This window comes from Pseudophryne corroboree, chromosome 6, assembly GCF_028390025.1.
Source record: "Pseudophryne corroboree isolate aPseCor3 chromosome 6, aPseCor3.hap2, whole genome shotgun sequence".
Classification (NCBI taxonomy): domain Eukaryota; kingdom Metazoa; phylum Chordata; class Amphibia; order Anura; family Myobatrachidae; genus Pseudophryne; species Pseudophryne corroboree.
The window spans coordinates 616,505,570-616,532,201 of NC_086449.1; the positions used below are offsets into that span (position 1 = coordinate 616,505,570).

At 46.5% G+C, this 26,632-nt stretch overlaps 1 protein-coding gene across 2 annotated transcripts in view; it reads left to right on the forward strand.

Annotated features, from left to right (window-relative positions):
• The window catches only part of LOC134933117 (uncharacterized), a 148,870-nt gene that overhangs the window by 83,474 nt on the left and 38,764 nt on the right, over positions 1-26,632 (forward strand). Inside the window, exons 2-5 of one of the 2 annotated variants that reach the window (XM_063928082.1) lie at positions 8,726-8,824; positions 9,467-9,811; positions 10,676-10,874; positions 12,950-16,890. The exons of the other annotated variant lie outside the window; for it this stretch is intronic. Coding sequence (XP_063784152.1) covers positions 8,741-8,824; positions 9,467-9,811; positions 10,676-10,874; positions 12,950-13,377 — 1,056 coding nt within the window. The 5' untranslated portion in view covers positions 8,726-8,740 and the 3' untranslated portion in view covers positions 13,378-16,890. Of the gene's footprint in view, positions 1-8,725; positions 8,825-9,466; positions 9,812-10,675; positions 10,875-12,949; positions 16,891-26,632 lie in introns of those variants that run through there. 2 annotated transcript variants of the gene reach the window in all.

Here is a 26,632-nt window from a genome sequence, read left to right on the forward strand (position 1 = left end):
AACCAGCACCGGATCCCCTGCCGTGCACAGAGCCTGTAACCACTGCACAGCAAAAGACCCGAACCGGAGTATCAGCTATGCTCAGGTTACTCCGCTAGCACTTGTCTCACGGTTGCCATGACGACGTGGCAGCACAGAGCAGGAGACCCTAACAGTACCCCCCCTCTGACGAGGGGTCAAAGAACCCCTACCACTGGGTTTATCAGGGAACTGCGAGAAGAAAGAGCGTAACAGTCTGGGGGCATGAAGATCACAACTGCGCACCCACGACCGCTCCTCCGGGCCATACCCCTTCCAGTGCACCAAAAATGACAGCCGACCCCAAACCATCTTGGAGTCAAGAATCCTTTCAACAACAAACTCCCTCTGGCCACGTATCAGAAGAGGGGAAGGTCTTCCACTGGAAGAAGGATTACTAATCGCCCGTTTTAAAAGGGAACAATGAAATGTTTTATTGATACCCAAAGAACGGGGTAGATCTAACTGAAATGCCACCGGATTGATAAGCCTGGTGATCTTATAAGGACCGATGAACCGGGGGCCTAACTTATGAGATGGCTGTCTCAACTTCAAATTCTTGGTAGACAACCAGACGAAGTCTCCTAATTTGAAGCTGCAGGGTCTCTTCCGCTTATCAAAAACCCTTTTGGTCACTATTGACACAGACACAAGGGCGCTTTCTTCACTTTCCTCCAAATACCTCTAAGGACCGAAACCACAGAGGAACCACCAGGCGTGGAGTCCAGGGGGTCAAAAAAATTGGCCTTAGGATGATGCCCATACACACAAAGGAAGGGAGAGATCCCTGTAGCAGAGTGAGCCGCGTTGTTATAGGCAAACTCCGCCATGGACAGATGAGCAACCCAGTCAGTCTGACACTTGGAGACATAACACCTGAGGAACTGCTCCAAGGACTGGTTCACCCTTTCAGTCTGCCCATTAGACTGCGGATGGTAGCCTGACGACAAGCTGACAGAAATCTGGAGATCGGAACAAAATGCCCTCCAGAATTTGGCCACAAACTGAGATCCGCGGTCAGAGACCACATCAAGTGGCAACCCGTGGAGGCGCACAACATGCAGCATAAATAATTCAGACAGGCGTCTGGCCGATGGCAGCCCAACCAATGGAACGAAGTGCGCCATCTTCGAAAACCTGTCAACGTCAACCCAGATGGCTGTCATCCCCGAGGATTTGGGCAAGTCCACCACAAAATCCATTGAAATGTGGGTCCATGGCTTAGATGGAATAGAGAGTGGATGTAATGGGCCAACAGGAACCCCTCTGGGAGTCTTATTTCGGGCACAGATGTCACATGCCCGAACCCACTGATCCACATCCCTAGCCACCGAGGGCGACCACACCGCCCTAGATAGCAACTCCCGAGTTCTGGCAATACCCGGGTGACCTACCGACTTCTTGGCATGGAATTCCAGGAACACTCGCTGTCTTAACCTAGGAGGCACAAACAAAAGACCTACCGGAAGGTCTGGAGGAGCCTGCTCCTGTGCTCTAAGGACTAATGACAAGAGGTCCTGGGTAATGCCCACTTTAATACATGATGGGGACACAATGGGCAATGGCTCCTCGGTGGTCTCCTGGATTGGAGCAAAACTCCGCGAGAGCGCATCAGCCTTGATGTTTTTTGACCCAGGGCGATATGTTATCAAAAGATTAAAGCGAGCAAAAAACAAAGCCCATCGTGCCTGCCTGGCATTGAGGCGCCTCGCTGACTCTAAATATGCCAAATTCTTATGGTCGGTGAGAATTGAGACCACAAACTTAGCCCCCTCAAGCCAGTGTCTCCACTCCTCGAGTGCATCCTTAATAGCCAACAATTCCCGGTTACCCACGTCATAATTCATCTCGGCAGGCGAAAATTTACGGGAAAAGTAAGCACAGGGATGAAGGCGATTATCAGACACCCCCATCTGAAAGAGCACTGCCCCAATACCCATCTCAGAGGCATCCACCTCCACCACAAAAGGACGCTCTGGACCTGGGTGTCGCAGCACCTTGGCCGAGACAAATGCCCTTTTGAGACGGGCAAAAGCCGCTTTGGCCTCACAAGACCAGTGAGCAACATCCGCCCCTTTCTTAGTGAGTGCCACCAAGGGTGCTACTATAGACGAAAATCCAGCGATAAATCGTCTATAAAAATTCACAAAGCCCAGAAAACGCTGAAGCACCTTCAAACTAGTGGGCTGCACCCAATCCAGGACTGCCTGTACCTTGGAACCCTCCATTTGGAAACCTTCTGGAGAGATAATATATCCTAGAAATGCGATTTGCTGAACTTCAAATTCGCACTTCTCCAGCTTCGCCCCAAGCCGGTGGTCTCTGAGTTTCTGGAGGACTAAGCGTACATGCTTCCGATGTTCCTCCAGGGAATGGGAGAAGATTAGGATGTCATCTAAGTATACAACTAAGAATCTATCCAAATATTCCCTGAGCACATCGTTCATGAAGTCCTGGAAGACTGCCGGGGCATTACAGAGCCCAAAAAGGCATCACCAAATATTCATAGTGCCCTGAGTGGGTATTAAAGGCAGTCTTCCATTCATCCCCCTCTCTTATTCGGATTAGATTGTACGCACCGCGTAGGTCAATCTTAGAAAAAATGGTGGCCGTACGAAGCTGGTCAAACAAGACCGAAATGAGAGGCAGTGGGTATGAGTTTTTAATCGTGATACGGTTCAATTCCCTGAAGTCGATGCAGGGTCGCAACGAACCGTCCTTTTTACCCACGAAGAAGAAGCCCGACCCAACTGGAGACTGTGAAGGTCTGATAAATCCCTTAGCCAAGTTCTCCTGAATGTACTCTGCCATAGCAGGGAGTACAACCTGCTCTTGGGAAGCTTAGCATTCGGCAACAAATTAATGGCACAGTCATAGGGGCGATGGGGAGGTAGTACCTCTGCAACTCTTTTGGAGAACACGTCCGCAAAATCTGCATAACATCCTGCCAATCCTGGCAAACTTAGCTGCGAAAGCCTGACTGGAAGGTTCAAGCAACTCCTGAAACAATCAGTACCCCAACTAAGAATCTCCACAGAGACCCAGTCAAATTGAGGATTGTGGGCCCTTAACCAGGGTAACCCCAACACCAATGGGGCAAAAGTACAGACAGTCACATAAAAGGACAATTTTTCAGAGTGTGTGGCTCCAATAAACAAAGAAATCTGGCTAGTGCAAGAGGTAATTTTACCCTGGGATAATGGTTCCCCGTTTAACCCACAAATCTCAATTTCCGATGCCAAGGGTACTAAGGGAACAGAGTGTTTCAGGGCGAATTGGCGGTCCATAAAAACCCCGTCGGCCCCACTGTCCACAAAGGCCTCAGTCTTGACAGTTTGACCGAGGATCTTCAAGGTCACCGGAATGATAAAAGTCTTCTTGGGAAATTCTGACTTCTGGCCTGACAGGATATTTCCCATCACCCTCAGGCCCTGAAGTTTTCCGGCTTTTCTGGGCATGATACTACCACATGACCTTTATTCCCACAGTACAAACATAACCCCTGCTGTCTCCTCCGCGTCTTCTCACGCGAGGAGAGGCGGGTAGCCCCAATCTGCATAGGCTACTCTGAAAATTCCTCAGAGTCTGAGGCTCCCTTGGGAAAGAAGGAAACCTCGGTCTCCCTTTCAAGCCTGCGCTCTCTCAGCCGTCTATCCACCCGAATGGATAACTGCATGAGCTGATCCAAGCTATCAGGCAAGGGATATTGTACCAGTTGGTCTTTTAACTGGTTAGAAAGACCTCTTCGGTACTGGTGTCTCAGGGCTGGGTCATTCCACTGGGTATCATGGGCCAACCTCCGAAACTCCGTACAATAAACCTCAACTGGCCTTCGCCCTTGCTTAAGGATCGAAATCTGAGCCTCGGCTGAGGCCGTCTTGTCAGGGTCATCATACAACATGCCCAGTGCCGTAAAAAAAGCATCAACACTTTTAAGCGACGGACAGTCAGGCTGCAACCCATATGCCCAGACCTGTGGGTCTCCTTGTAGCAAGGAAATCACTATGCCCACCCGCTGAATCTCCGACCCAGAAGACTGAGGCCTAAGCTGGAAATATAGCTTGCAGCTCTCCTTGAAACAAAAGAACTGCGAGCGATCTCCAGAAAAACGATCCGGGAGATTTACTTTCGGCTCCTTAACCCCTGAAGGTACTGCTGCTGCGGGAGCTCCGCCAGCGGCCTGCGAGGTGTGCATTTTAATGGACAAATCATTAAATTGTCGAGTCAGGACCTGCACCTGATCGACCACCTGTTGCAAAGTATTTTGAGGGGTATGCTCCATATTCCCACAAAATTTCAATAGGAGTATTTGGCTGCTGAATATGTTATGCACACCAGTGCCAGCAGGAATGTACTGGTGTCTGAACGGAGAGGGATGCAAAACAAATGAACTCACAGACAGACTGGGGAATATGACATTACGTACACAGAAGGTGATAGGGTAACAAAATAAACACAAAGTGAACAGAGAAGCCCAAAGGCTAAGAAACTGGGTGTCTCCCTAGTATTAGGAATGTTCAGATGGAAAGAAGGGAGATGTTGTGATTTAATACGTAGAGAACCCGAAATGCTGTTGCTAAGGGCAACAGCAAAACCCTAAAGGGTTACCAACGGGTGTGGCAGTAAACTCCTTGGTCAGAGATGGAATAATAGACACAAGGAGAGTCTCCACAATCCTAGTCTTCACTTGCAGTGCACTGGTTCAGCTTACTGCCACTAAACTGACACCTGAACACCTTGCACAGTGAGAAAGGATTTTAGCAGGCAAGTCTGAGAATACAGCCGCAAACTTGCTAGGTTCACAGAGTAGCAAAAGAACCCCAGCAGGTTAAACGACTGACTCCAGTCTTACTGCTAGGTCTGGATTGGCAGAGTGTAATACCAAAACCCAAGGCCTATTTGCAGTAAGCAACAAACAAATACAAAGTTTACACAGTACTAGCTAGCTTTCAGGAACTGACTAACCAACAAAGATTCAGCAGCATCTGCCTAACCTGAGAAGAGGGTTTATATAGCAGGTGCTGTCCACGCCCCACTCAGACCTCACAGAGTGTGAGCACAAAAACCAGCACCGGATCCCCTGCCGTGCACAGAGCCTGTAACCACTGCACAGCAAAAGACCCGAACCGGAGTATCAGCTACGCTCAGGTTACTCCGCTAGCACTTGTCTCCCGGTTGCCATGACGACGTGGCAGCACAGAGCAGGAGACCCTAACACCTTGTGAGACCATATGCTGGTGGGGTTGGCCCTGGGTTCCTCCTAATGCAAGACAATGCTAGACCTCATGTGGCTGGAGTGTGTCAGCAGTTCCTGCAAGACGAAGGCATTGATGCTATGGACTGGCCCGCCTGTTCCCCAGACCTAAATCCAATTGAGCACATCTGGGACATCATGTCTCTCTCCATCCACCAACGCCACATTGCACCACAGACTGTCCAGGAGTTGGCGGATGCTTTAGTCCAGATCTGGGAGGAGATCCCTCAGGAGACCATCCGCCACCTCATCAGGAGCATGCCCAGGCATTGTAGGGAGGTCATACAGGCACGTGGAGGCCATACACACTACTGAGCCTCATTTTGACTTGTTTTAAGGACATTACATCAAAGTTGGATCTGCCTGTAGTGTGTTTTTCCACTTTAATTTTGAGTGTGACTCCAAATCCAGACCTCCATGGGTTAATAAATTTGATTTCCATTGATAATTTTTGTGTGATTTTGTTGTCAGCACATTCAACTATGTAAAGAACAAAGTATTTAATAAGAATATTTCATTCATTCAGATCTAGGATGTGTTATTTTAGTGTTCCCTTTATTTTTTTGAGCAGTGTATATATAAAATCCAATTTCAAACATAGTTTGCTTTCTGAACAATAAATAAGAATATAATTGATACATTGTGGGTGATTCTGAGCTGTTCGCTCGCTAGCTGCTTTTAGCAGCGTTGCACACGCTAAGCCGCCGCCCTCTGGGAGTGTATCTTAGCTTAGCAGAATTGCGAACTAAAGATTCGCAGAATAGCGAAAAGAAATTTCTTAGCAGTTTCTGAGTAGCTCGAGACTTACTCACAAATAGCGATCAGTTCAGTCAGTTTTGTTCCTGGTTTAACGTCACACACATGCCCAGCGTCCGGCCAGCCACTCCCCTGTTTCTCCAGACACTCCCGCGTTTTCCCTGGTACGCCTGCGTTTTTCCACACACTCCCAGAAAACGGCTAGTTTCCGCCCAGAAACACCCACTTCCTGTCAATCACACTACGATCACTTCAACGAGGAAAAATCTTCGTTCGGGCGTGAGTAAATCTACTAAGTTTTGTGTTAAAATACTAACCGCATGCGCACTGCGAACCATGCGCATGCGCATTTTTGCCTTAATCGCTCCGTTGCGAAAATCGGCAATGAGCAAACAACTCGGAATGACCCCCATTGTATTTTAAATAAATCTGTAAATTTACACTTACAGAACCTACAGTACAATATTACAGTCACCACTTTCTCCCTTCTCTGAGATGACACACGCATCAGAACTGTCAAGATTACAGCCATCGCTTTTTGTGCAGGTCCTTTGTGGGACTACACAAAGGGCCTGATTCATGTTTGTAAGTAAAGCAAAAAGACAAGCAGCTGGGTTAATCCATGTTGCACAGGTGGGGCAGATGTAATATGTTTAGACAGAGTTAGATTTGGGTGGGGTGTGTTCAAACTGAAATCTAATTTGCAGTGTAAAAATAAAGCTGTCTAACATTTGTGGGTTACATGCAGCTAGTATCTACCCTGGACAGAAAAAATATAACCCAATATAATTAAACAGAAAGAAAGACTGGGGATTAGGGCTACTGATGACACCCCAAAAAAACAAACAAAAAATAAAACGACATTAGACAGCCACCTCATGGGTGTGTTAGAAGAGCTGCTAAGCTGCTAATTACTTTTTCAAATGATAACAGTTACATCCAACTCATTGATAAGTACATTTTGAATAGTTAGAATTCTCTTGCTTTCTCTGTAAGGGCAGATACTGTAGCTCAATGAATACATTGTCTGACTGCAATACCACATGCAGTGGGTACAAATTCTGGGTATGTCAGCATCTTGAAATGTAATAAAGGTCAGTGTGACTGAATAACAAAGAGCTTTCAAGTTAGGTTCATGAATGTTGTCTATATATTAGGGACAGAAGCGGTAGAGGAAGGAGACAGGGCCGGTTAGGAGATGCTGGGCTTCAAAAAGAGGGTAAGCTACTGTATATTTAAAAGTAATTAAAAAAGATAATTGACAAGTGCTGCCAACAGCGCCCTCTACTCTGCATCGCTATGTGCGGTGGCACATTCCGCACACACCAAGTTACGGCCTTGGCCTCAATACGCCATGTGGCGCGAGACGCCTGGAGCTAATGAGCCATGCCGAGTAGCATCTTTTCCACATCTTTTTCACCAAAGTTTGTGACTTAGGGGCCGATTTATCACCATTCGCATTCAAGGATGCAGATGGCATGTGATAAAATCAACCCAATCCGCACTGCGATAATTGATTACATTGCATGGATGTATCAATTATCGCATGCAGGGAAATGTCCCTGCGATGACAATCCGCAACAGTATCTGGGTATTTTCCTGATAAAATACCCCAATGTCCTGCTGCGCATGCGCCGCTGCGAGGACAACTCCCCACGGCGCGTTTATCATCCCGTGCCGTGACCCCCATATGGTAAATATACTTACCAGTCCAGAAAGCTGGTGATCGCTGCTCCTCCAGGGCTGCTGGGCATCGGATCCTGTGCGCTGCCGTGACCCCTGGTACTGTAAAGTGAGCTGCCATTTTGCAGCATCACTTTACTACACTAGGGTCACAGCAGCGCACAGGAGGTCCCGATGCCCGGCAGCCCGCACTGGAGCACAGATCACTGGCTCCTGGGACTGATAAGTATGTGTTTTTTTACCAGTTATCAGCTTGTGTATCCATCAGAGCACGGTCCCGCACAGCTTTCTCTGCCAAGGTGCAAAGAAAGCTATCCAGAAGTAGGGATCTCGCAATGATCCCTGTGATAACGCCAGCTGGAGCTGGCGTAATTATCACAGGGATCATTGCAGGTTTATTTTCCCCTTTTTTTTCAGTAAATTCGGCCCAGATCACATTTCCATTATAAGTATGGGAAATGTGATCTGATTACTAAAAAAAATAAGTTAATTAAAGGATTTGGAGCAGTTTTTCATGGACACTGCTACAAAAGCCCTTTAATACATTTAAGTGATACTAAAATAATGTGCAAATTGTGTGAAAAACACAGTTTTTAACATTTTTTTGTAAAAATAATGTTAATAAATAGGCCCCTTAATCACAATGCAATCTGACAAAACTGTTTCACAAGACTGAACTGATTAAGTTGATATGTATGCAATACTTGTATACCTGTGTGCAACTGCATCTGAATTTGTATATGAAGCACAATGGAACTTGGCATGAAAATAATGGTGCCCATACACTTGTGAGATAATCGGTGCTAACCTTCGATTTCGACTGGATCTGTAAGAGAAATTGAAGGATTGTATGCACATTTTAGGTACCTTTCGACGCGATGTGTGGGCACGCCGGTCAAATCTCGCGTCTCAAGGTAGTATGTGCTGTCCTTAATATTTATCGAATTGTGGCGTGATCTCATGCTGTTTTTTACCACTTTCGATTTATCACACTGTGATGTGCGATATGTGAAGACAAGAGCCGACTTCATGGACTCTCCTCTTCCCCTCACTGCGCACATGACTGAAGAGGAGGCTGCAAGCACGCTGCTGAGCTCCCAAACACCAGACAAGGTAGGCAGACTATACCACTGTCCACCAAAGACTATTATGCTTTTTTACCAACACTGCCCACCATTATGCTGCTGCACCCAGAATTATACTGGCCCACTATCCAAAATGCTGCACCACTGCAAGCCCCAGGTGGCCGCACCCTAAACGCCTTTATACTGCGCCACTGGCCACCAATGACTATTAGGATTTTTTTACCAACACTGCCCACCATTATGCTGCTGCACCCAGAATTATACTGGCCCACTGCCCAAAATGCTGCACCACTGCAAGCCCCAGGTGGCCGCGCCCTAAACGCCATTATACTGTGCCTCTGCAAGCCACAGCCCACCATTATGCTGCTGCACCCTGCACATCACTGTATTCTCACAACATATTTCAGATAACTCACACCAGTAACTAGAAAACAAACTTTATTTAACCAGAATAATGGAACTTTAACTAGAAAACAAACTTTATTTAACCAGAATAATGGAACTTTAACTAGAAAACAAACTTTATTTAACCAGAATAATGGAACTTTAACTAGAAAACAAACTTTATTTAACCAGAATAATGGAACTTTAACTAGAAAACAAACTTTATTTAACCAGAATAATGGAACTTTTTTCATGTTTATTAATTTTCCTTTTTTGCATTCTGCAGATGTCCTATGAGAGCCGCAATTTTCTTTCAGGCTTTATCAGCCTGTACCGTGAGAAGGAGTGTCTGTGGCTGACGTCCTCACTAGACTACAGCAACAAGCAGAAGAGGGAGGCTGCTTATACCCGCATGGTGGAGTACTCAAAGCCCAACTACTTTGCTGCCTCGGTGGCCTGGGTCCGGAAGAAAATTGACAATCTACGGACAGTCTTTGTCAAAGAGAACCACAAGGTGGAGGAGTCCAAGAGGTCAGGGGCTGGTGAAGACAAGGTGTATGTGCCGCAGCTGTGGTACTACAAAGATCTACACTTTCTCCTGGAGAAACGGTCAGCTAAGGAGACTGAAGGGGTAAGTTGCTTTTAAATAATTTTTCTTATCTGATGTATTCCTCCTGCCATGCCACAGCTCCTTTCCCATTGAAGAAGGCATTGTATTTTTCCCGGCCCTCTTTTGCCCTTGCAGTGCCGCGTAAAGTTGCTGCAGGTGGTCCCACCGAGGAAATCGGCGCTGTGACCACTGGCTGGTTGGGATCTTCCGGTCCTGCTGGGAGCAAAGGCATTTGCCTCGTGGCCTTGCAACGGAGCATGTTGTGTAGTATACAATATGCTGTTACTACACAGTCAATTTTGTCCAGCCTCATGTTAATGGGTTTGTGGAAGATCCTGAACCAGTTGCTGAGAATGCCAAATGCATTTTCAACAACCCGACGGGCCCTAGAAAGGCGGTAGTTGAAAATGCGCCTATCGTGGTTCAGGACTCTTTGCGGGTAGGGCTTCATTATGTGTTCGTGCAGTGCGAATGCCTCATCTGCCACAAACACAAATCCCAGGCCATTCTTTGTTTGCTCCACAGGCGGCAGATGAATGGAGTTGGTGGTGAACCTATCATAGAAGCGCGTATTTTTCAACGATCCACCATCTGAGCATAGACCATTTTTCCCAACATCCAGGAAAATAAATTCATAGTTTGCATTGACCACCACCATGAGAACACTGCTAAAGTAGCCTTTATAATTGAAGTAGGCCGACCTGCTGTTGGTGGGTTTGGTGATGCCCACATGTTTCCTGTCTATCGCACCACCACAGTTTGAGTAATTCCAGTGCCCTGTCAAAGTCCTCTGCAATAGCTTGAGATTTTGCCATGCTTGCAGGGAACTGTAAAAGAAAAAAAAAAGTTTGAATATTCACTAAATATGTTTTTTTTACCCTACAGTCACAAGACCTACAGACACCTAAAGAAGACCTCAGCCGTACCACTGCCCTCAACAACACCTCACCAGAGGAACCAAACTCTCCACAGCGACAGGCTGCCAGGAGGAAGCCACGGAAAACCAAATTTGTTGAAGACCCGCTACTATTGGAGGCCCGTTCACAGCTGCTACGGAAACCGGATGAGTTTGATGACTTCATATGTGAGCAAAACTATGTGTAAGGTTTCTGCACAGCAGCAAGTAGAGTGCCACCACCTGGTGTCACAGGTTTTGTACCAAACACTCCCAGGATAACTGACACCAGAGTGGAACGTTCATGGGCCAGAACCTCAAGCACCTGCTTCTCATCTCCCATTGACCTTCAGTTCACCACCCACCTACCCTTCCTCCAGTACCCATCCTTCTCCGCATAACAGCTACCATTCCGGATATCTGCAACCGCAAACCCCATCCACCTACCCTTCCTCCACTTTCCATCCTCCTCAAACCCCTTCTCATCAAACCAGCCACCCTTCCCATTATTGTCAACCCCCACCCCCATCCACCCACCCTTCCCCCACTACCCAATCTCCTCAAACCAGCTACCCTTCCCAAGGCAGCCACACATCTACCGTCCCCTCCCCATTTTGACCTCCTTGATGTCACAGGGGGGACAAGAGGAGGAGGAGACAAGTCTCTTTCAAATGTAGGGTGATTCTCATTTACTGCTGCCCTTGTTATACATGCCAACAGATGTTGTGCATTCTAATACTATGGTGAGTGTCAACGCTTTCAGGCGGACAATGCACACATGCTGCTAAGGACAGGTGGATGGTACCGGATTCCTGCTGCCCTGGTATATACTGCGATAGATCTGGTGCACTGCACTATGATATACAGCGTTTTAGTGCCGCCGCTTTCAGGTGGACAATGCACACATGCAGCTTGGGTCCAGTTGACGGTGCTGGAGAGCCTGAAGCCTGGCCTACCTGCATGTGTGCATTGTGCCCATGAAAGTGCTGCCACTCAAAAAACACCGTATATCATACTGCACCATATTTATATTTAAAATTAGAAGAAACCTTAATATACAGTTCTAGTGTTTGAAAAAGTTCTGTCATGTTGGCCGCATATTTAAAGTATATTTATAAAAATACTTATGTTTGGATATATATCAACACAATTTTATTTTTTGGTTCATATATTGCAACAGATGTGGTGCATTCTGATACTACGGTGTTGATTGGCACCGCAGCCAGGGGCACAATGCGTACATGCAACTTGGTGCAGACTGATGGAACTGGGGACCCATCTTCCTACCCCAAGTTGCATTTGTGCATTGTGCCCCTGGCTGCGGTGCCACTCAACACTGTAGTATCAAAATGCACCACATTTGTTGTTCTATATAGCATTTTTTTTATCATTTCATAAATGTAATGATGCACACGTGCTGCATCATGAAAACCATGGTTAAGAGTGGCACCGCTTTGAGGCGAACAATAAACACATGCTGCTAGGGGCAGTTTTGTTGGTTCCGGGGAATCTCAATCTGCACCTACCTTCATGTGCTTATTGACAGTCCGTAAATTTGAAATATTTTTCCAGACCCAGGCCACAGTATCCGCTAAGAAGGTGGGCTTTGACTACTCCACCAGGAGGTTATAGGCAGTCTCTCTCTCTTCTGTTTGTTCAGTCAGTCACCCACAGGTACTCTTCCTCACGGTATAGTCTGAAATCATGTGCCACTACCACCATTTCTCATACTGCACCAGATGCTAACATAAAGATACTGTCTGAAAAAGTTCAGCCATGTTGGCTGCATATTTATAAAAAAAAGTTATATTTTGATATTTATGGCATTATTTTTTACGTTTTCACAAATGTAAATGATGCCCTTGCTATATATAGCAACAGATGTGGTGCATTGTGATACTACGGCATTGAGTGGCACCGCTACCAGGGGCACAATGCACACATGCAACTTGGTGCAGGTTGATGGTACCGGGGACCCATCTTCCTACCCCAAGTTGCATGTGTGAATTGTGCCCCTGGCTGCGGTGCCGCTCAATGGTGTAGTATCAAAATGCCCCACATTTGTTGCTATCTATAGCATTTTTTTATCATCTCATCATGAAAACTTATACTGTTTGCTAACGTTTAGCCGTGTTGGCCACATATGTAATACAATTATGTCTTGAAATAAAAAGCACATATTTTTTCTATGCAATTTCAGTTTGCAAAATAAAACATTTTGTTACATGACAAGCAATGTATGGTGAAATTTTCTTACCTTGCAGGTTTCAGGTATGAAGTGTCCCAAAGCCTGCGCAGAGATACGGGTCCCATACTTCAGCTCCTCAAACGACTGTCCAGTAGCAAGGAACCGCAGGGCAGCCACGAGCCTCTCATCAGCAGGGATAGGCACCCGCCATTTGGTATCCCGCTTCTGTATGAGGGGGGTCACCATACGCAGCAACTCCTGGAAGGTGTCATCATTCATGTGCAGGAAGTTGCGGTAGTCATCCGGGTTGTTCTCCCTGATCTCATCCAGGAAGGGCATGTAGGAGCGAGTAGACCGCTTAAGCAGCCACTCCTTGGACCAGCAAGATCTCTCCCTTCGCCTTTTCTGGGCCCTCTCCCTGTCTCCCCTCATCTTCAGCACAGAGTAGCACATGAGAGCCTGATAGTGAGTAGAATCCATCTCTACACACACACAGCAGTATAGAAACACTTTGTAATGCAAGCAGAACAAAGCAGTGCACGGTAGCTAGCAATGTGGAACGAGCAGCAGGTATAAACCAAACTTCTCTAGTCACAGAGTAGAAAGAAGTGCACAGGGGATGTGGTCAAGATCCCGCCGGACGGAATCCCGGTGGTCAAAATACCGACACTGGAATCCCAACCGGAACAATCCCAACATATTCTCCCTCCGTGGGTGTCCACGACACCCACAGAGGGAGAATAAAATAGTGTGCTGAGCGTAGCGAGGCACTGTGCCCGCAAGGGGCTGCGTTCCACTCGCCACCCCTGTCGGGATTGTGCTGGTCGGGATTCCGGTGTCGGTATTTCGACCGCCGGGATCCCGTCCAGCAGGATTTCGTACTGATCCCGTGCACAGACTTAAAATGGCTGCTTGTTTATATATCCCCAAGATAGGCCAGACCTCTATTTACATTTTTAGAAATCTTGTAGATAAATCTGGTGTTCTTTTGGTCAGCATGCTATGCGCTTGCATTCGATCATCCGATACCACTCGATTTCCGGTCGTAAGGGGCATGGCCTGTGTCTCGGGAAGTGAGAGAGGGTAAATTCGACCTCGGGGAGGAGTCTTACCCGGTACTAGCTCAATGGGACAATCCCAAGTACGATGCGGAGGCAAGGTGTCCGCCCCTTGCTTACTGAAAACATCTTGAAAAGCTTGGTACTCCACAGGAAGGCTGGAAGGGTTGGAAGAACAGAGATGTCTAACTGAAGGTAAACCGTTCTGAAAACAGTCTTGTTCCCAAGAGAGACCATCCATAGTTTGCCAGTCTATGTGGGGATTGTGTCTGATTAACCATGGAAACCCTAGGATTAGTTCATGAGAGGCTTTAGGAATTACAAGGAAAGAGATTTCTTCTGAATGGAGAACTCCGACCTTCATCTTGAGAGGAATAGTACGAAAGGATATAATACCCTCAGGGATATAACTTCCATCCACTGCGGTAACAGAAATGGTACGATCCAAAGGAACTGTTTGTATTCCTGATCGTTTGACCAGAGCTGATGTAATGAAGCTTTCGGCGGCTCCGGAGTCGAGTAGTGCAGGGATGAGAAGAGAAGAAGAAGGGAGCTCCAATTGGGTTAACAGGACAGACTCTTTCTTGGTATGTAATTCTGAGAATTCTCCTAGCTTGACCTCTCCAGCACAAACTAGGAGCGGGCATTTCCCGGACATAGATTGCAAGTTTTAACAAAGTGATCAGATGCACCACAATACAGGCAGAGGTTCCCTTGTTGCCGTCTCTGACGTTCTTCATTGGATAGGCGGGAACGATTAATCTGCATGGGTTCTTCCGCAGTTGGTGATGATGGTGTTGGTGGAAGAACAACTCTAGGCTTAGGGCGATCTGACCGCAACCTCTCCATACAGCGTTCTCTGTTCCTCAGGTCTAACTTATTGCATAAAGAAATTAGTGTATCCAACTTATCAGGTACGTCCTGAGTTGCGAGGTCATCTTTGATCTTTTCGGAGAGACCGCTCCAGAAAGCTGCAATGAGAGCCTCCTCATTCCAGTACAGTTCAGAAGAAAGGGTGCGAAACTGGATCACGTACTGACTGACCGCACGCGTGCCCTGACGCAGACACAGGATCTCCAAAGAGGCAGCTGAAGTCCTGCCTGGTTCGTCGAAGATTTTTTGGAAGGTGGCCACGAATTCTGGATAGTTAGATAAGATGGGATCCATCCTCTCCCACAAAGGTGAAGCCCATTCCAACGCTTGCCCGGTAAGTAAAGAAATTATATAGGCTACTTTGGTTCGTGCCGATGGGAAGTTGGCCAACTGTAGTTCGCACTGGATTTCGCACTGGTTGAGAAACCCGCGGCATTGTTTTGGATTCCCATCGAATTTATTGGGAGGTGGCAAATGCAACCGTGGAAGTGGTACTGGTACAGGAGGAAGCGGGACTGGAGGTGCTAATGTGGGAGCAGCTGTAGATACTTGAGAGGCCGTCATGGCAACACAGAGAGAATCGAGACGTTCGGACATACTCTGCATGAACTGCACGATTTGAGATTGTGTGGCCTCCTGCTTACTTAAGCGAGACCAGATATCTGTAGTTGAATCCCCTCCTGAGGCCTGATCACCCGTCGAATCCATTGAGGCCAGTGCTTACTGTCACGTCTAGCAGAGTTTGAGGATCCGGCAGCTGAGATTTGCCCGAGGAGGTAGCAGGCTGTGAATGAACCAGATGAGGAGGCTGGATATAGTTCCTTCGCATGGGACACGGAGCAATGAAGAACGTAGGCGGGGTTTGAGAGTCAATGGAAAGTATTTATTATGTACAGGGCTGAGGTAGAGAACCGAGTCTGGAGCATGATGGTTAAGACGTGGCTGGAGGCAAAGAACTGTGGACTGTGATTTGAAAGACGAGACTGTAGATGATGAACTGTGGATGATGGTTGAAGACGTGGCTGGAGACAAGGACTGTGGACTGTGGTCTGGAAAACGAGGCTGAAGATAATAATCTGCAGGCGGTGGTCGGTGGTACAAAGGCGTGGCTGGTGAAGGAGATCTGTGGAGTGTGGCTTGAAAGACGAGGCAGAAGACCCGGGGCCGACTGTGCCCAAAGAGTCTTACTGGACCAGGTTTTCCAGGGGCGCTTCCACAGGCAGTAGCAGGGTAGGAACAGCAGGGCTGCAGCAGCAACAGAGAACCGACCAAGCAGGATCAGGAGGAACCAGAATACAGCAGGAATCCTGGGAGCACAGGCTAAAGCACCTACAACAGGGTTGTAACTTGAAGCACTGGCATCCCTGTCCTAAACCAGCCCCCTTTTATAGGGAGAGCTTCCCCTGGATTGGCTGGAAGAGACAGGAAACAGGAACTATTCTCAAAACTTGGTCTCCAACATGGCGGCGCCCAGTAATGCAGACCTTTTTGCAAAGCCACATTGCTCACTGCCCCTGGTCTCCTAGCAATTGCCCAGCAAGAGCGACCCACTGTAGCGACGTCCCGCTGCCACGAGCGGACCCTCTCACCGCTGCTACTGCTGCCCACGGATCTGGCGCAGCAGCCCACCTCCGCCTCTGCCCGCACATCGCCAAGGAAGCCAGCCCCGCGGCCCCAGCGTACCGGTAAGACTCCGGATGCTGACATATAGGTACCATTAGCCACAGCCGCTGCATCATAGCACTGTGGGGAGGGAAGCCAGCATATTCCATGTCCCTTTACAAGTTTCTTTATAATTTTAGTATGCCCCACAGTAGTTTATAAGAATTCCTATGACAGGAAACCTAAAAAAGTTTTGATATATTCGATATAAAAATGACACCTTAGGATTTATTCAGAGACCTGTCTAATGTTGGAGTCACAGAGTTAGCTATTGTCACATCTCATGGATGGATGATGGATGCTGACCCATACTTAGGATTGGCTGAGACAATGCTTGGCACCCCTTCCCCTTTAAATCCGGAACAGAGTGGCGAACGTCTTTATGGGAGCCGTGGCCTCTGTTCATACGGGATCCGGTCTGAAGATTGACACTGTCTAGGTAGACACTATAGGTCGACAGTCACTAGGTCGACAGGGTTGGAAAGTCGACAGGGTTTCTAGGTTGACATGTGCTAGGTCGACAGATCAAAAGGTCGACATGAGTTTAAAAAAAAAAAAATTTGACCTTTTTCATACTTAACGATCCACGTGGACTATGATTGGAATGGTAATCTGTGCCGAGCGCAGCGGTAGCAGAGCGAGGCACCTTGCCCCGAAGCATAGCGAGCGAAGCGAGCCATGCGAGGGGACACTAATTGGGGATCCCGGTCACTCTACGAAAAAAAGACACACAAAAACAACTCATGCCGACCTTTTGACCTGTCGACCTAGCACACGTTGACCTAGAAACCATGTCGACCTTCCAAACCTGTCGACCTAGTGACTGTCGACCTATAGTGGTCAACCTAAACATTGTCAACCTAGACACTGTCGATCTAATGATCCACACCCGCCTGGGGACCAGCGCTGTGGGACCCGGTAAGTAAACCATCGGTTCTGGCACGCTGTGACAGCTACATGTTAACTAGTCTTTTTTAATTAGGGATACCCAACCCGCTATAATTTATAGTAACTTGTGAATCCCTACTGTATGTGTGGAGTTATAGTATACATGTAAGTCTGAAATATTAAAAATCCAATAAAGAGACTCTGTAGTGCACACATTCTTTTCTGTCCTAGTATTTTATTTCCCTGATTTTAATGATCTAAGTTGCACTACAAATATTTTATTTGGATTAATAAATATAATATATACTTCTCTCATGCAGCAGACAATGTTTAGCCAGTTCTTTTTTCCTCTTTATAGTACCCTGCCCTGATAATAGTCACTTAACCCTTACAAACACAAAACCATCTTATGACCCCATTAAACATGGCAGCACCTGCAGAAGGCTCCTTTTTGTGGCCATAGCTCTTCCAGCTTTCTCCGTGATCTCTTTATTTTACTCTCTTTAATTTTCTGCAGCATTAACTTCTACGTACAACATTCCTGCATAGCAGATTAGCATCCTATAAATACATGGCATACTGTAGTTATGGGGAACTGTGGAAGGAAATATGTGGAAAGCAGGAGCAGCTGAAACATGACTTATATTTTTACTGCTTCATATATATTTTGTTTTACAGTTGGGAAACCCTTGAATACACAATTAATGTAAAAACATTTGAGCCGCCTTTTGTGACCTTCTTTTAAAATAAATATTGATTTGATATAAAAACATTTTTTTTAATATCAATGAAAAAGAAATGTTTTGCAAAATGGATAATATTATTTATAAACAATTAAAGAAAATTATTTGTACTTTGTACAGAAATTACAAATACAGATATTTCTAATAGCTGGCAAATTTCTGGCACGATTCAAATATTAGATAAATCAGTGCAAATAAATTGTATTCTGTTTTCAGGTTTGTCTCAGGCTACAGATCTGGAATACTGCAAAGATGCATGCAGTGTAGGTGCCAGTATTCACCAGGGCCGTCTTAATAGCAGTGTAGACCCCTGGGCCTAGGCATATCAATGCACTGGCGACTGTACCCATCCTACAAAGGTAGGGTGGGGGGTGCTATCAGTGGCAGCTTTGATGTCCCATAGGTGATAGGGGGTGCTCTATCTTCAAAAAGCATGTTGGACCAGGAGCAGTAATTTCTCCTAAATATACCCCTTTCAGATCGCAATGCCGGGTCCCACCCGGGAATAGGAAACTAGTCCTTCCCGGGTGCAACCCAGCATTGGACCCTTTCACATTGGCATTCTGGGCAGGGAGCGGAGCCAGCATCAGGGGCAGGTACGAAGGTGGCGCTGGGAGATGAGCTCATTTCCACACTTCCTCTGCTTACGTTGTGAACGGGTCCTTGGTCGCATCGACCCGGCAACCCATTCACACTGCACCTGACCTGGTAATAACCCAGGAATAACACTACTTTATTCCCGGGTTGAATTACCGGGTAAGGCGACGCGGGAATTCTGCAGTGACCCCTTTCACACCGCGCCGAGCCAGCAATATACCAGATCGATACCGGGTTATTTGTTCGGTGTGAAAGGGGTATTACTCCTTTACTGCACAGATGGTGGGAGATGTGGTGGGAGGGAAAACACTAAAATGTAGAAGGGGGCATTGGGCTGAATGAAGGGGCCCCCGTACATGACTTCCAGGGTGGTAGGAGGTGTTTATACACAGAGGAGGGGTGGATAGTGGAGTGGGCATAATATTCATCATTTTCCGGTGGGAGGGCAGCTTACCTGACTGCAGATATCTCCAGTTCCTGGAAATAGATTTCTTAGCTTTCAGAGTTCAGGAGCCAAAGAAATCCACCGATGAAAATATAAAACTGCATACCAGGCGTGTGGAGCTGGAGCCGGTACAAGCTGCTGGAAGGCAGATATCTCTGGTTCTGGGCATTGTAGAGACAAGCTGCTAGAGTCCACCGAAAGGGGAGACACCGAAATGAGAGAGTCACAGCTTTTTGAATATAAACTCCTAAAGAAAATCTCTAAAGCTGGCCATACACCTAAAGATTTATTGTCAGATCGGGCTAGTTGGAATGAAAATCTGGAAATGGATGAGAGCAAATGACAATCGACCTTTTGCTATTATATTATCACCCAGGTTTTTGATGTAATGGGTTTTTAGTTATGAGTTTAGGAGTGTGTAAAGGGTAGTTTAGAGCATTGTGTTAGTGATAGTGCAGCCAGCCTGTAGGGTGAAGGGTGCCGTTACTTGGAGGATATATAAAGGGAGGAAGAGCAGCCATCTACCTCTTGTCCAGCTGAGATCCCTACAAGACTTATTATATATTGGTTTGAATAAATGTTTTATCTTTATTGGAATGTTATTTCTTGTGTTTTGCTTCCAATAGATGAAGTGTAGTTTGGCCTCAAGTAACACAATAGTGGGTTGATGGCATATCCCCTCTGAGAATAGTGAGATTGTCTCTACCTGAGGGGAGGTTCTGGGAGGGGCCAGTGCTTGGCCAATTAATGGGTAGTGGTCGCTCTCAATCCTGTTTGTGCTGTATGGGTTTTATCACCACATTTATTTAAATATCATTATTGGGCTGCTGTTGAGGTTAGCACTGCTTTTCTCGCCACCCTTAATTACCAATTCTGATTAGATCAATACATTTATCTGTGACTCCTTTAATCATGAGTCAGATGTCTGTGTCTTTATTTATAGTTAGCTGTTAAGTTGTTTCATTAAATTAATACTTATGGTTGTTGGCAATGTGAGTTCATGTGTTACCTATAGTATGACTGAGTTTTCTCCTTGTTGTTCCTAGTTGCTCCCTGTTCATTTTTAGCTGAGTTTAATTCAAATGATGCTGTTATATTTTCCCCCTGATTACAGGTGAGTTCTTCTTCTGAAAGTGTGTCCCTATTGGAATGTTTATTAATGCTTAAAGATTACAAAGGGTCTATTCATGAAGCAGTGAAAAGAGGGGGAGAAGTGAGCCTGTGGAGATGTTGCCCATGGCAACCAATCAGCTGGTCCATACAATTGTATAATATGTAAATTATAAATGTTACTTCAATGCTGATTGGTTGCCATGAGTAACTTCTCCAGAGGCTCACTTCTCCACTCTTTTCAGTGCTTCATGAATAGACCCCCTGTTTAAAGTGCACATAAATCAAAAATAAATATTTTTGTAAATTTTGTTTTAAGATATCACATTTTTTATATAAGATAGATTGGTATTGTTAATGTAATGTCAATACTTGACATGGGGAGCTGTGACATCATTTAGTTTTTATTCATTTATTAACAGTTTCTTATATAGTGCAGCATATTCCATTGCACTTTTAACCTCATAACCTAGAGCCACTCTGCTAGTCAGAGGAGCATTACCCTTTTACTAATGTAAGCAGCAAAATCCCAATATACATAGTAGGTCTAAACTGCACAGATCATGTTCCACAGGAATCTATGTTAAATAGGGTGCACCTACAACATAAAAACTCTCAAAATACTGTAGACTTAGGGTTACTACCTTTTTCACATTTGGATTCTTGGAAAGGGCGCATGACCAGGATGAGTGACCATGGGCATGGCTAAAACCACATTAGGTTTACAAAAATTTTATTTCAGATTTAGGGCCATTTTCTTACCCCTCTAATAAAGAGCCCCCTCGTGCCCTTATAACAGACCCAGTTCCAAGATACTCCAGTCTCTAATCGCTGTCTGTAATGTTGCCAAGAACAGCACTCACTTGAGCCTGTGTGACATGGATCTGACACAGAGGTAATCAAAATACATCCACCTGGTCTATTTACGTAAATTTGAATACATAAAACCAGTAACTAGCGTGTCCAACGTCACTATGTGTAGGTAAAGTTTACTCTGAAACATCCATCAAAGTGCTGTAACCTTCTCTCATGCTTCGAAATGACACTTACATCCCAATTCTTACTTGCATACAAATAAAGGTATCTCTAGTGCAGAGGTTCCCAAACTGTGTGTCGTGGCTCCCTGGGGTGCCTCGGGACACTTGCAGGGGTGCCCTGGGTTGGTGGTCCAGGACCAATTCAAATTATTCATGGTCAATATAATAGGCAAAACCAGTGCTGGTGGCTGCCAGTCTTAAAATATGTGGCCAAACAGAAGCATATATTGTCCCTCACCACACAACTGACCCTAAGGATCACATATAAACGCGATCTACTTAATGTAATATTTCTTTCTAAATTTCTCAATAAGACATTTTTGGCCTAGGGGTGCCGTGAAAAAAAATTCTGATATTCTAGGGCGCCGTGATTCAAAAAAGTTTGGAAACCACTGCTCTAGTGGATAAAATGCGTAATCTTCAGAATCCCCTTATTTCTCCACATAGACTATCTTTCAGAGCAAAGGGTGTGCTCTTTATCTGCAAACCTAGATGCATTTGGATTTCCTAAGAGCAAGGCTGTTACTCATTTACTTATTATAATCTCTGTTTACATAAATGGTTACACTTCCCAGTATCACTCCCACTCACTATTAATTGTTTGCCAGCACTTAAGGTTGTTTCAGGGGCTGCTCACTCCAACTAGAAAACCTAAAGCTCTCCCTACACCTATAATTAAGACCCACTCAGTATTACCCAAATAATAATCTGTAGTACAGATATGTAGCATGGATTAGCTGAATCTAAAGGTAAAATGGATCTAATAAGATACACAGAGACCAATCTTATTAAAGGAAGTTTAAAATGGGAACGATACAATCAGTAGCGGACTTTTGCCTGGGGCGCCGCCTTCCGGAGGGAGCGCCTGCACCGTCCGCAGGGCGCCACACCATGGCAACATCCGCTACTGCTGTGCCCCCCGCTGCCCGCTGTGTCCCCCGGCTGTGTCCCCCTGTGAAGGGAACTAGACGCTACGCTTTGCTGTGCGGTGCGCGATGACAAGCACTTGAAAAAGGATAATACATCCGAAACGCGTTGTGCCAGGAGTGGGACTCTTAAGTTTTTCGGGACTTCTTTGGACTTCTATTGCCATCTTCGCTGCTTCCGTCTGCGATTTGGGCCAAGCTTGTGGTGTGGTGCTGGGCTGCCCGGCTGGAACCTTTTACATCAAGGCACACACCACATATCCCATACGGTATGAGTCAGGAGTCTCACCCTTCTTAAAATAATTGCACAAAGACTGTCCTTTTATGATTATAAATTAAGGGTCTGTGCAATACAATTTTAATCACTTATCTACATTCTATATGTCATCGTTTTATTATATGTCACTGTTTGTTTTGAGCCAGGTTATGTGCACTGTGTCACTTTATAACCATGGATGTCTAAACATTAAATGATTGTCATTTTTTATAAACTAGTAATTGGTTTATGATCATCGCCATCTCCTTGGGAAAATTAGCGCACACCATAGATATCATTTTTTTTATATTTTTCCATTAATCACGACATATGGTGTTTGAATGTCTTATGCTACTCTAAGTGTGCAGCTCTTTTTTCCTAGTGCGCAATAGCCCACCGTATCTATCCCTCTGAAAATCGGTGCGCGATGATGTCAATGCGTACCGCTCAGTATTTCAGCGGCGCTACTCTACTGTACAGGGGGCGTAACTGACCACGCCCCCTGTACGAAGCCACGTCCCTATTTCCCGCCCGGTGCGCAAAAAGGGCTAGAACCAGCCCTGGATACATTGCTTAAATGTATACAACAACAATAAATGAGACAGTCATAGACAAATCATTTTCTAAAAAACAAGAAGCATTAAAAATGAACAGTCTCACTTAGATAAAAGTATTTGCAGGGAGAGGCAAGAAGATGGAGCAATTCCCAATGTCAGATTGGCTTCTCAGGAATTGTACACAGTTTCAGAACCGGATATGGTATTTATCCCTGCCTGGATTTTTATGTCTATGCAAATTAGGTCTTAGGGCCCTTTGTTCAAGGCACAAAGGTATGGAGGGGTCTATTGGTCTAGGGTCATGGCCTATTATGTTTTAAGGATCTTCAAGAAATTTAGAGAGTAGATTAACATGTTATGTGAACGTTAACATAGTTGTAACAAGAGTCACCATACAAAACTTTATGACCTTCCCATAAACCATTATCTGTTCACTGATGTCAGCATCTACCTATATCTGCCTGACAGAGGCGTAACTAGGGTTTTTGGAGCCCAGGGCAAGATGTAAAATGTCGCCCCCCCCCCCCAAGAAGAAAAAAAACATAGCAAAAGAAGCATGTGCGCGCGCCGAAGGCGCGCACAACGGCAAAATGGGCGTGGCCACACTCCAGAAGGGTGTGGTCACGCTCCAGAAGGGGTGTTGCCACTGAAAATGGCCCACAGTGCCAGTTACATTGCCCCACAGTGCCAGATACAATGCCCCACAGTGCCAGATACAATGCCCCACAGTGCCAGTTACATTGCCCCACAGTGCCAGATACAATGCCCCCCAGTGCCAGATACAATGCCCCCCAGTGCCAGATACAATGCCCCACAGTGCCGGATACATGTCCCACAGTGCCAGTTACATTGCCCCACAGTGCCAGATACAATGCCCCACAGTGCCGGATACATGCCCCACAGTGCCAGTTACATTGTCCCACAGTGCCAGATACAATGCCCCACAGTGCCAGTTACATTGCCCCACAGTGCCGGATACATGCCCCACAGTGCCAGTTACATTGCCCCACAGTGCCAGATACAATACCCCACAGTGCCAGATACATGCCCCACAGTGCCAGTTACATTGTCCCACAGTGCCAGATACAATACCCCACTGTGCCAGTTACATACCTCACTGTGCCAGATACATGCCCCACACTGTGCATGATACATGCCCCACTGTGCCAGTTACATGCCCCACTGTGCCAGTTACATGCCCCACTGTGCTCCCCCCCCCTCCTCCCCCCCGATCACTTACCGAGTCACCGGCGCGGCGGCGCCGCTTGTTCTATGTGAGGGGAGGAGAGCGCCTCTCCTTCCCCTCACCGCTCCAGGACAGGTCTCCGGCGGCTGTGTGGCGCCGTTTCGCTAGCCAATCAGAGCTCGCGGACCGGCAGCCAATCAGGAGCCGGTCCGCAAGCTCTGATTGGCTTACGCCGCCGGAGGCCGGACACAGCAGCGCTGCTGGCAGCGCTGCTAGGGCTTTCAGCGGCGGTGAGGGGAGGGAGAGACGGTGCGCCCTCCTCCCCTCACATTTCGGCTTTCGGCGTGACGGGGGCGAGTGGGACATGATGCCCTGGCCGCTGGCGGCGCCCCCTCTCCTGGGCCTGCCAAGGCGCCCAGGGCACGTGCCCCACTCACCCTACCCTAGATACGCCTCTGCTGCCTGACTTCTTGTTTCCAAGCAGGTCAGAAGAGAGATACAGTAATTTGAAAAGTGACTAAGTAAATGCACCGTAAAGTTCATTTGCAGGTCACCATGCTGATAACTAAAAGAACTACGCTTAATAAACACAAAGGGTTACATGAGGCTTAATATTACTTTGTATACTCTGAATAATATTTTCCAAACTTAATGCTGCTGAGTTTCCTCCCCATATTCAATTGCAAAGCATGTTAGCCCATATGTCAGATAGCATTTGCTTGTTTAAATTATACTTGAATACTGGTGTTATTTTTATTGATTTCTTTTAGCCTAGATTTTTATTGGGTCTTTAATCAACCACACATCATATGATTAAACATGTATTGATGCTGTATTCTTCCTACTGCTAACAACCAGATAGGAAAGGAAATATCATGCACAATACAGCTTAATAAATATATATTTTGTCTGGTATTGCTTGTATGATGTTACACAGTATCGGCACACGCTGTTTATAACAGGGAGCTGTGTGCTAATATAAGAGACATTACATTCATAGAAGCAGGATATATTCCAGTGCACTATTCACTCTGAATTGGCTGCTATAACAATCAGTACATATACTGCATGTCTATGTACTGAGCATCGCTGCAAACATAGGTACAAGTATTTTTCAAATTAAAGGTGCAGACAGTGCATAGCGATGCCTATGTGTATTTCATTTGCTTTAAGCTTCCTCAGGGCTATCGCAAGGGAAATGCACATAGGCATCGCTATGCACGGTCTGCACCTTTAATTTGAAAAATACTTGTACCTATAATGTTTGCAGCAATGCTCAATAGACATGCAGTATGGCTACCTGCAGTATGGCTATGCTGGCTAGTAGACAGTGAAGTGGACATGGTGGCACACACTAGTGCAGCAGCTGTACTGTCTCACCGGTGAGGTGGCCTGGAATGGGCGGTTGGTGTGATGCTGTTCCTGCTTGGATGGCTGGCTGGCGGTGGTCAGTGTGAGCTTGTCTATACCTGTGGAGAGCTGCTGCGGCTGGCGGCTTAGTTTCCCAGCGGAGGTTCATGGTGGAGCCGCTGTGGATCTCACGAGAGCTGATGTGGCATCATACGCTGCTGGGGCCGCGGTGGCTACTGGACTGCCTGGATCAGCTGCAGCGGCGAAGGCTGCCTGTACTGCCCATACTGCTTTCCTGGCCGCGGTGCATTCTGGTCCTGCTGTAGGCCTTGCGGGGGCTGATGCGCCATTACACGCTGCTGGAGCTGTGGTGGTTGCTGGACTGCCTGTATCAGCGGCAGTGGTGGAGGCTGCTTACACTGCCTATACTGCTGCTGGAGGAAGCACTGGTGTGGACAACGCCTGGTTTGGACAACGCCGGTGGTGTGGCACCAATGCAGCTTGTCTGGAGGAGTGTTTCTGCAGGTGGGGGTGCTGCCTATGGCTGGGATGGCTCAGGATGCTGGAACTGAGGTGTTGGGTGTGAGTTCTGGTTCTGGAGGTGACAGACATGACAAGGGGAGGGAGCACCCCAGGATTAGATAACAACGTAGTTTAAATTTCCCTCACCTATTAAAGGCACGGGGATGGAAAAGGTGCCCTAGGAAGGAGACAAGGCAAAAAAGGGGAAAAGGGCTGGTATTAAAGCCAGAATGAATGCCTGCCCTATCAGGTCCCCTTTGCCAAGTGTATTACATGCCAATGTTCAATCCCTAGTTGGCAAACTGGATGACTTGCAGGTGGACCAGGCCCATAAAAAGTTTTTACCAAATTGTTCTGTGATTATTTGTACTGAGACTTGGCTCACGGACTATGGGGGTCATTCCGACCTGTTCGCACACTGCCATTTTTCACAGCATAGCAATCAGGTCACTACTGCGAATGCGTATGCACCGCAATGCGCAGGCATGTTGTACGGGTACAATGTGGATCATTGCTGAGCGATGGATTTAACGAAGAATCCATTTGCAT